At 63.3% G+C, this 9960-nt stretch overlaps 2 protein-coding genes across 2 annotated transcripts; one reads left to right on the top strand and one right to left on the bottom strand.

Annotated features, from left to right (window-relative positions):
- The first annotated feature begins 366 nt into the window (after positions 1–366).
- NPAS4 (neuronal PAS domain protein 4) lies at positions 367–5976 on the top strand. The gene is given in 9 exon segments (XM_051963813.1): positions 367–639; positions 1268–1419; positions 1916–2018; positions 2135–2402; positions 2637–2746; positions 3255–3390; positions 3502–4334; positions 4337–4915; positions 5215–5976. Coding segments are annotated over 9 exon segments (2385 nt in total). The 5' UTR covers positions 367–464; the 3' UTR covers positions 5244–5976.
- A 1231-nt stretch (positions 5977–7207) lies between these two features.
- On the bottom strand, positions 7208–9215 carry MRPL11 (mitochondrial ribosomal protein L11). The gene is made up of 5 exons (XM_051967403.1): positions 8965–9215; positions 8161–8256; positions 7855–7948; positions 7615–7774; positions 7208–7462 (listed from the first exon to the last, which is right to left on the bottom strand). Exons 1-5 carry the CDS (start codon positions 9085–9087, stop codon positions 7354–7356), a joined length of 582 nt encoding a protein of 193 aa, XP_051823363.1. The 5' UTR covers positions 9088–9215; the 3' UTR covers positions 7208–7353.
- Between the last annotated feature and the right edge of the window lie 745 nt (positions 9216–9960).

Raw genomic sequence — 9960 nt, forward strand, 5'->3', positions numbered from 1 at the left:
AGAGCCCCCAGTCTGGCTCCTGCACGGCGGCGCTGCGCCTTGGCTCGGTCCCCTCCAGGCTCGGCCCCCTCCTTTGCTTCTCTTCTCCCCCTGCACCACCCCCCGCAATCCCCCCTCCCTCTCTCGTTCTACGTCATGCGGATGACGTCGGAGGCTGGGGAGGGAGGAGGAGCGGGGGCCCCCCCAGCCGGCAGCTCCCCGTGCAGCCTGCTTGGCCCGGCCCCCCGCTCCTCCCGCCCCCCTCCCCGTCCCTGAATCGAGCCCCCCACGCCCGGCTGGGGCTATATAAAGCGGAGCGAGACGGGCGAGGGGGGCAGAGCTGCCAATCGGAGCCGAGAGAGGGAGAGAGAGAGAGAGACCGAGAGAGACGGGGGAGAGAGAGGAGGAAGAAGCCGAAGAAGGCGCGTCGGGGCGGGTACCCAGGTGGCCGAGGCGCCCGGGCGCGAGCTCCGCCGCCAACAGCCATGTACCGCTCCACCAAGGGCGCTTCCAAGGCGCGGCGGGACCAGATCAACGCGGAGATCCGGAGCCTCAAGGAGCTGCTGCCGCTGGCCGAAGCGGACAAGGTGCGGCTCTCGTACCTGCACATCATGTCGCTAGCCTGCATCTACACCCGCAAGGGAGTCTTCTTCGCCGGAGGTGAGCGAGCCGGGGCTGGCGGAGACTGGGGGGCTCCGGGGCTGGCACTCCAGGGACCCCCCAGGCTGGGAGAGGAGGAGACCGTTCGGGAGGGAGCCGAGCAGGGAAGGCACCGGGAGCGCCAGACTTTCTCCTTGGCTCCCCGAGACCTTCCGAGCCTTCCTCGGTGTCAGCACCCTGGACAGGGAAGCGCCGCCGGTCTAAGCTCCCGGCCACGGGGGCGCATCCCGTCAGGAGCTCCCTTTGGCCGGGAAGCCCGAGCAGATAGAGCCGCTTGGGAGCCGGAGCTCTGTCCGAGGTTCTGAAGCTGCCGACAGCGCTCGGTCTTTGGGGGGTCTGAGCGCGGAACCGGGAAGCTCGGCTGCGGTTGCTGTCCGCGGTCCTTAAGCCTGCCCGGCCCGAGCTTGCTCTCCCTGGCTGGGGCATCCCCGGATCCAATCAACAGGTCCCTCGGCCAAGAGATCGGGGAGTGGGGTCAACAGGTGGGCGCGACTCCCGGGGCTGATCCACTGGGATCCCTATGGATTCCCAAAGATCAACAGCTCGCTTCTCCCTCCAGCTAGCGTCTCCTCGTCTCCCGTCTTCTGGAGCGTCCCTCCCGACTCACCCTCTTTCTCTCTCCCAGCAGGCGCCCCTCTGACTGGCCCAGCCGGGCTGCTCTCGGCGCAGGAGCTGGAAGACATCGTGGCGGCGCTGCCCGGGTTCCTGCTCATGTTTACGGCCGAGGGGAAGCTCCTCTATCTGTCCGACAGCGTGAGCGAGCACTTGGGCCATTCCATGGTGAGCGCCTTGGAGGACGGGGCGCAAGGAGGTCCCAGGGGAAAGCCCTTCCCGGGCCAGAGCCAGCCTAGGACAGCCGGGGCAGGGAAGCGAGGGAGCGTCCATTTGCAACGTTCAGAGACTGGGAAATGGGATAATGTAGCTGAGAGAGAAGGGGAGCTTGAGTCAGACAGCGGGGACTAGTTAGTGGTACGTGACTTTAGTGAATGCAGAACTCCCCCTCGCGGGGCCAGGGTATCCACACCTTTGGCCGGAAGGCTTGGGCTAACCGAGCCTGCGGTCCTTTAGTTGTAGCTCTCGCTCCATTCTGAGTGGTACCCATGGTAATTACGTGCATCCATGGGACATGGGGTCGAGTGCCGGGGCTTAAGGAACTGGGAAGCCATAGCCGGGCATCACAGAGGAGCTGAGGCTCCCGGCGGCCCCGAGTGGCTGGGGGCCGTGCTTAGACTCTTCCTCCATTCGCTGATGGTCTTTCCTCCCCCTTTCTTCACAGGTGGATCTGGTTGCCCAGGGTGACAGCATCTACGATATCATTGATCCCGCCGACCACCTCACTGTCCGCCAGCAGTTGACTCTGCCCTCCCTGCCTGACACCGGTGAGTACTTTGCTTCTTGTTCTTTGCCTTCTCTTTCCTTGGCTGAGACTTTTTCCTTAAGCATTTCCTCTACAATAACACCCACTCACCCCACGACTCCCTTCTCTCTCACTCAGATCGCCTTTTCCGATGCCGATTCAATACTTCCAAGTCCCTGAGGCGCCAGAGCGCGGGCAACAAGCTCGTGCTCATCCGGGGCCGTTTTCATCCCCACCCCCCTGGAGCCTACTGGGCGGGGAACCCCGTCTTCACGGCCTTCTGCGCCCCTCTCGATCCCCGAGCCCGTCCCGGACCAGGCTGCGGCCCCGGGCTGGCCTCCATCTTCTTGGCCGTGTTTCAGAGCCGCCACGCCAAGGACCTCGCCCTGCTGGATGTCTCCGAGAGGTGAGTTTGCCCTGCTTGGGGCAGGAGAAGTAAAACAGAGCTTCTGCTCTTGGGGATGGCACGTCTGCCCTGCAGGGATCATGGGAGAAGCAGGGGCTCGAAGGAGTAGAAGGCTGGGCTGTAGCAAAAGGAGTTGGCGTCCGGGAGGGAGCAAGCCGGGGTTCAAGGGCTCAGGATGCTTGGGTGCCATGATGGGGGAGCAGAAAGCTGACCTCCTGCCTTTGCCCTCTCTAGTGTCCTAGTCTACCTGGGCTTTGAGCGCAGCGAGCTGGTCTGTAAATCATGGTATGGACTTCTGCACCCCGAGGACCTGGCCCACGCCTCGGCCCAGCACTACCGCCTGCGTGAGTGTCCCAGTGCATCCGTGGGGCAGGAGCAGACACGAGGGAGGCAGGGCCAGGACCAATCAGGGATAAGCGTGAGAGGGGAGGACCAGGTCAAGGTCCCGGAGAGCCTAGCAGGGAGCCCCCGAGGAAAGGCAGCGTGGGGCAGTGGGGAGTGCCGGATTTGGAGTCAGAGGCTGGGACCTGAGGTCCACGGCCTCCACTTGCACCCAGTGACTTCGGCCCGGTTATTCGGGACCTCGGCTCCCCCGCCTGCAGAATGAGACCTCGATTGGTGACTGCGAAGGTCTCCTCTGACTCCAAATCTGTCAGTCCAGGACCTCGCGTGGCCAGTTCCCGGCAACCCTGGGAGTTAGAATTCCAGGGATGGGGTGTGTGTAGGGGTGGGAGTTGAGTGCAACCCCCCGGAGAGGTAGGCGAGCTTTAGGGTTAGAGCGGGCTGTTAGGGCGCTGGGCACGGCGGTGGCCAGCGGGCACCGGGCTAACCCTCGGGCTCCTCTTCCCCTAGTGGCTGACGGTGGTGATGTTCAGGCGGAAATGGTAGTGAGGCTGCAGGCCAAGGCCGGAGGCTGGGTATGGATCTACTCCCTGATGCACCCCGAGGGCTCCGATGGCCCCATCACTGCCAACAACTACCCGATCAGGTGAGCCGGAGTCCCAGATCCGAGGGGGCAGGGGGGCCGCCTGTTGTCAGGGCAGGGGGGCCGCCTGTTGTCAGGGTGGGCTCCTCACCCCGCTTCTCTCCTTCCCCCCAGCGACTCGGAAGCCTGGAGCCTTCGCCAGCAGCTCAGCTCCGAAGACGCCCACCTGGCGTATGTCCTGGGCACTGCGGCCGCGCCGGCTGCGTTCCCAGGCAGCCTCCTCTCCCCGGCCCAGTGTGCGAGCCCCGACCCGACCTTCCCCCCGGCCTTTGGGGGTCCCCGAAGCACCATCTTCCCCGCTGGCCCGGAACTGGCACCCATTCCCTCCGGAGAGCAGCTGTCGCAGCCCCCCAAGGAGATGGACTTCAATTACCTGGCCTTCCCCCCGCGCCCCGAGTCCACCTTCCAAGGGGACCTGTGCAAAGACTTTGTGTGCACCCCGCCGTACACGCCCCACCAGCCCGGGGGCTGCGCCTTCCTCTTCGGCCTCCAGGAGCCCTTCCAGCCCCACCTCCCCGCGCCTTCCGGCTCTGGCGCGGAGCAGCTGCCCCCCGGCGCCGGCATCTTCCCCGAGCAGCTGACCCCCAGCAGCGCCACGTTCCCCGAGCTGGCCGGCCCCGTTCCGGGCCAGCTGACGGACGCCCCGGCCCAGACCTACGAAGACCAGCTGCCTCCCTGCGGCCCGGCTTTCCCAGAGCAGTTGCTGCCCGGCGCCGCCACCTTCCAGGAGCAGCTGGCCAGCCCCGGCCAAGCCCAACTGACCCCGCCCAGCACGGCTTTCCCGGCTCACACGGCCAGCCCCGGCCGGACCTTCCCGGACCAGCCGAGCCCGACCCCCACCAAGCCCTACTTCCCCCAAGACGGCTGCAGTTTTCTCTATGAGAAGTTGCCTCCCAGCCCTAACAGTCCTGGTAATGGGGACTGCACTCTCCTGGCTCTGGCCCAGCTCCGGGGCCGCTCTCCGTGGACGTGCCCCTGGTGCCCGACGGCCTGCTCACCCCGGAGGCCTCCCCGGTCAAACAGAGTTTCTTCCATTACTCGGAAAAGGAGAGGAATGAGCTCGACCGCCTCATCCGGCAGATCAGCCAGCTGGCCCAGGGCCTGGACTGCCCCTTCCCGGCGGAGCCTGGGGCGGAGGGGCTCGAGCCCCTGGGCCAGGCTCTCTCCTTCCCGGGGGCTGGTCCCCCGCTGTTCGGCCTGGACCCCAAGTCCTGGAAGAGCCAGGACCTGGCTTTCTTGGATGCCCCCGAGGCCCAGTTCCTGGAAGAGAAGTCCCCGGAAGACATCTTCATGGGCCTCTCCGCCCCGGCGCCCCAGGGGGACTGGGGCCCGGGGGGTCCTGAGACCTCGGGCCCAGGGGGGGCCCCGTCGCCCTGCACCGACCTGTCCCCGGAAGACCACAGCTTCCTGGAGGACCTGGCCGCCTACGAACCCGACTTTGAGACAGGTGTCTCAGCGTTCCCCTGTGATGGATGTACCGATGAGTTGTATCAACTCCAGAGTCAAGTTCAAGACAGCTTCCATGATGGTGAGCGGGAGCCGAGAGACCCCCGGGCCCTGGGAGCGGGAGGGGAGGGAAGATGGGGAAACCGAGGCTGGCGGCCCCGGCCCAAACGAACAGAACCCTCGGTGCGGGCCCTGGCGGCGGATCCTGGGTGGGGAGGGGTCTCCCGCCTTTCTCCGCCGGAGTTCTGGCTTGTCACTCGCGGGCAGCATGGGGGAGCCGGGCTCCACGAGTCCTTTTCAGCTTCTCGGGGCTCGCGGGGGCGGGAGGGGGCGGCCTGAGCCCGAGCTCTCTGACCCCGCGTCTCGTTTTCTCTTTCCCAGATGGAAGTGGAGGGGAACCAACGTTCTGAATAAGTCTGTGACTTAACGTCGTCGAGTATGGCATATTGTCATCATGGAGTGGAGATGTTCTCCACCACCCCGGAACTTCCGTGCGCTCCTTGGGGGCTTGGAGGGGATGCGTCCGATCCCTCCCACCCTGAGGAGGGGAAGGGGGGAGGAGGGGTGGTGGGAAGAAGGGGAAGGGGATTTATTTTTAGAATCAAGAGACTTTGAGCAATCCTAGTTTCCATCTCAATCTGTATTCACTCGTAGTGAGTTTCCTTGAATGGGATTCCATACAGAGAATGGGGGAGTCACCGCTTCCCTTCCATGCTGCCCGAGGCCTGGGGGGACTTCTCCACCCCCGGGGCCGTCGGTCCCGGGCTTCCGTGGGGGAAAAGGCCGGCCCCGGGCTAGCCTGCGCCCCGTGGGGGCCCTTGACACTCACGTAGAATTGTCTACACTCCAGTAACAGGATTTCAATTCCTCTGCACTCGCCGCCAGCGCGGCTCTCCTGTGACTTTTGCGCCCTGCGCCTGGGGTGGGGGGCGTGAAGCGACTCTATCGTTTCTTTCCGATGCAGGAAGACAGATCTGCCGTCACGCCGTGTGTGAGTGCGTGTGCACGCGAGCATGCGTGTGTGTGTGCGCCCGAGCACGCCCGTGTGCGAGCGGGCAGGCGGGCCCCGGGCCCCCGTGCAGTGAATCTCGTGGTGCTGTGTCGACTTTGTAACCAACTTTATAATAAAGTCCGGTTCGCCTTTTTTGTAGCCCTCGTGTTGTTTGCTGATGGAGAAGGGGGGGGGCCCAGGAGTCCTTCCCCAGGCTGGCGGGCACTAGGGGGCGGGCAGCCGCGGACGAGAAGAGCTGAAGAGCCGGGGTCTGGCTCTCTTGCTCCCCTGACCTCGTGGCCCCGAAGCCCCCATCAGGGTCCCCAAATTCCCTCGGACACGTCCCCACCCTGAGTGAGGCTCGGCTGCCACCCGCCCCTGCGGGGGAAGGATTAGGACGCGCAGACGAGCTTTGGGGACCTTGGGGAGAGCTAAAGGTGCCCCAGCACTGGGCCCACAAGGGGCAAAGGGCCGGAGACGGACCCTCTCTCGGGACCTTCCAGCAGCCAAAGGCTGCTCAGCGCCCTCAGTCCAGGGGCCGAAGCCTGGGGACTTCCCCGTTCCAGAACACTCAGGATCTAAGGCCTCGGAGCAGGCGCCTTCATTCCCTGAGCACCTGCTTGGGGGGGGGGGGATGGAGACTTTCCCAAACAGAGGCTACGACTCCAGGAGTCCGAGGCCTCCCTCTGGGCCCTACCCAGAAGCCTCCTCCCCGTGTCCAAGCCACCAAACGGGTGGAGAGGACCCGGGGCACCCCTGGAGACCACATCCTTTCTACCTCCTGGAAAGGGGAAGGATAGTCACCAGGGGTGAGGGTGGGGGAGGCCACTCACCTTCCAGCTGGAGACAGCGCAGCTTGGCCCCGCCCCTGATCCTGGGGGGGAGGAAGAGAAGCCCCCAATTCACAGCTGAGTCCCCTCAGTTCTAAACCCTTCTCAGAAGAAGCCCCCAGACTCTCCTATCCCCCCACGGCCCTCCAGCAGCTCCCAGATGCCAGGGTCCGGTGCTGGCAAAGCCAATGGGCATCTTAGGGGACCCCATCTGACCATCCACCTGCGCTCCGGGGGCTCCGGGGCCTCTGCGGCCCCTCCCTCAGCTCTGTCCGGCCACGTTCCTGGCACTGAAACACGAGGCCAGACCCCGCCGGGTCATCAGGGAGAAAGCATCGGAGAGATTTGAACCCAGGTCTCCCACCCAGGGCCAATATTTTTTCTTTGTCCCTCAATGGGTCTTAGAGAAGAAGGCAAATGAGCCCTGGGGCCCAGCCAGAGGGGTGGGGAGCACAGCTGCCAGGGTCCCATCCCCCGGGGGATTTCCCGCGAGGGCCCTTTTCCCCACACCTTCGTCCCATCATCCCCTGAGCAGCAGACGGACAAGCAGAACAACGTGACAAACAATTTAATATTTATTGGGGTCTTCAGCCCTTTAAATTAGAGACGGACACGACACAGACAGGGCAGGGTCCGGGGCGCCCATTGGCCCCTCGGGTGCGGGCAGTCGCTGCCCGGGCGGAGCGGGGGAGGCCGGGCTCACTTCTTGGCCGCCTCCGCCTTGGCGGCTTCGGCGTCGGCGAGGGCCTGCGCGGCCAGGAACCGGGTCCGCTCCTCCTGGAAGGCCGCCAGCTGCTCGGCGCTGAGGCTGCGGGGGGGAAGAGGAAGGTCAGGCCTCCGAGCCCGGCCCAGCCCCTGTCCCTGAAAGAACCGAGCCCCGGCCCGCTCACCCCGAGTCCTCCCAGGCTCCCTGCACAGTGCTCGCTCTCCCAGGATCCAGGGCCCCTCCCCCCCACTCACTCCTTCACCACGCGGATGCCCAGCGAGCGGGCGCTCCCGAGGATGGAACGGACCACGGAGGACAGGGGGACGTCCTGCAGAGCGAAGGCCTTGTCCTGAGCCTTCACTCGGGCGATCTCGTACACGTGCTTCAAGGAGATGAGCCCGGCCACCTCGTGCCCTGGAAGGGAGGGAGCTGCCTCAGCCGCCGCCCCCAGGGGCCCGACCTCTCCCCCTCCCCAGATGCCTGCCCCCCCCCACCTGTGCGCCTGGCCCCCTTTTCTATGCCGGCGGCCGCCTTCAGGAAGTAGGAGACGGTGGGCTGACTGATCTTGAGCTCGAAGGTGCGATCGGGCTGGAGAGAAGAGAAGGAGCCAGAGGGGGGTCACCCCCTGCTGGGGGGGGCAGGGACCCGGGGCCCAGGGGTGGGGGCAGGGACCCAGGGTGGGGAGGAAGCGGCCCCGGGAGGCCGGATTCCCCTCGGAGGGGAGGAGACACAGTCAGAGCCAGGGGCGGGGGGGAAAGGGCTGTACCAGAACACCCCTAAGCGGGCCCTGGGCCCCCCACCTTCACGATGATCTTGGTGGGCAGGGGGATCCCCTCTTTGATGTCCTTGGTCTTCTCGTTGAACTCCTTGCAGAACTGGCTGATGGCCAGGCCTTGCTGCGGGAGAAGGGGCGTCTGAGTGGTCAGGGACCACTGACCCCCCTCTCACCCCAGGGCCCGGATAAGCCCCCCCCGGTCAGCAGACAGCCCCATCCCCAGCCATCCTGCCACAACTGCCAGGGCTTGGGGTCCACTGGCACCATGGGGTCATCCCCAATCCCCAAGGGAGTAGACGCCCCTTCCTATCAGCACAAGGAGGGGCTGGAAAACCCCACCTTGGGGTCCCTTCCAGCTCCAGACCTAGGAGCCTAAGGGGCTCACACAGAGCAGGAGACACCCTAGTGGCCGGGGGAGGTGGCGGCCTGGGAAGGACCTTATGCTGGAGTTCCCCTCTAAAGAGTTCTGCTTCTTTGGGGGCTTCAGTTTGCCGATCTGCAAAGTGGGCGCAATGCCCACCCCGGGTGCGTGACAATTTATCATGTCATTGTTGTTAAATGTCACGCCAGAGTGCCGCAAGTTATAGGTCGGAGGTGGTTCTCGAACTCGCGACCTCAGTCTCAGCTGGACCAGCGAGGGGAGGGGAGGGGAGGGAAGAGGAGTAAAGAGGGATTGCGAGAGTTCTTCCCCAGGGCGCACGCGTGGTGCCCTCCACAGGCAACACGCTCTCTCTGCGCTTGCGCAGCACCCCCTAACTCACATTAATTTCCCCCCCCACCCCGCATTCCCCGCTACGCATGCGCACCCTAGCCTGACTCCCTCTCCTACCTGACCCAAGATAGGTCCTAGAGGCGGCCCCGGCATCGCTTGGCCCGCGCGGACGATGGACCGGATGACGCCGCTGCCCTCGAGCTTCCGAACGGAGCGCGTGGCCCGGCTGAGCTTCGACATGGCGCGGGCTGTGGGGTGTGACCGAGTGCAGAAGAGGAAGGAAGAGCGGGAGTCTGGCCCCAAATCCGCCCGCTCTCACCGCTTTCACGAGCCGAACATGGGCGCCACCATATTGGGTTAAAGGTCACGGGTCCTCGCGGAGCTCTTTGGCTGCTTCCCTTTCAACCCAATCGGAAGAAAGGGATACTGAAAAGGGGAAGCAGACACATATCCGTGGAAGTCTAGGAGTTCCCGCCTCTTGTTCGCCATTCACAGACGAGGAAAGATTGCAAAAAAGTTCTCTTTTCCACAGGCTATAATGAAGGCAGCTGTGAGAGAGGGGCCTAATGTCTCGAAGAGCATCTTGGAACATGTAGTTTCAAATCAAGCTCTTGTTTTTTGAGGCAGAAATTACGCCATGCTTTGGCGCCATCCTGTGGTGTCGAGGCAGCAGAACATATTTTTGCAGCTTTGAACTCCAATTCGGAGTCTGCGATTCTCCCCCCAAAAGTCACCACCTCCTAGATTGAAGCACCCTTAGCAAAAAATTATCTCCCTTGTAAAATGAGCTTAATTAGTGTTAACCCCAATCCACGCAGTGGATGGAGCCCCGGTCCTGGAGTCAGGAGGACCTGAGTTCAAATCTGACCTCAGACACTTAATACTTACAAGCTGTGTGACCCTGGGGAAGTCACTTAACCCCAGTTGTCTCCAAAAAAAAAGAATCATTATATATAAAGTACTTTACAAACCTTTAATAATATAAATGAATAAATAAATGACAATATAAGTAAATGAAATAAATAAATAAAAACAAGCATTTTATTTTACAAACTTTTAATAATATAAATAAATAAAATAAACGATAATTAAATAAATGACATAAACAAATCA

This window comes from Antechinus flavipes, chromosome 6 (assembly GCF_016432865.1).
Source record: "Antechinus flavipes isolate AdamAnt ecotype Samford, QLD, Australia chromosome 6, AdamAnt_v2, whole genome shotgun sequence".
In the NCBI taxonomy this organism is placed as follows: Eukaryota; Metazoa; Chordata; class Mammalia; order Dasyuromorphia; family Dasyuridae; genus Antechinus; species Antechinus flavipes.

Excerpts from the sequence above, each read along its gene's own strand:
- MRPL11 (XM_051967403.1), bottom strand. The coding sequence starts at position 9,087 with ATGTCGAAGCTCAGCCGGGCCACGCGCTCCGTTCGGAAGCTCGAGGGC. Across the intron at positions 7,949-8,160 it reads CCACCAAGATCATCGTGAAG|CCCGATCGCACCTTCGAGCT; the intron begins GTGGGGGGCCCA and ends TCTTCTCTCCAG. Across the intron at positions 7,463-7,614 it reads GGCATCCGCGTGGTGAAGGA|CCTCAGCGCCGAGCAGCTGG; the intron begins GTGAGTGGGGGG and ends TCCCCCCCGCAG.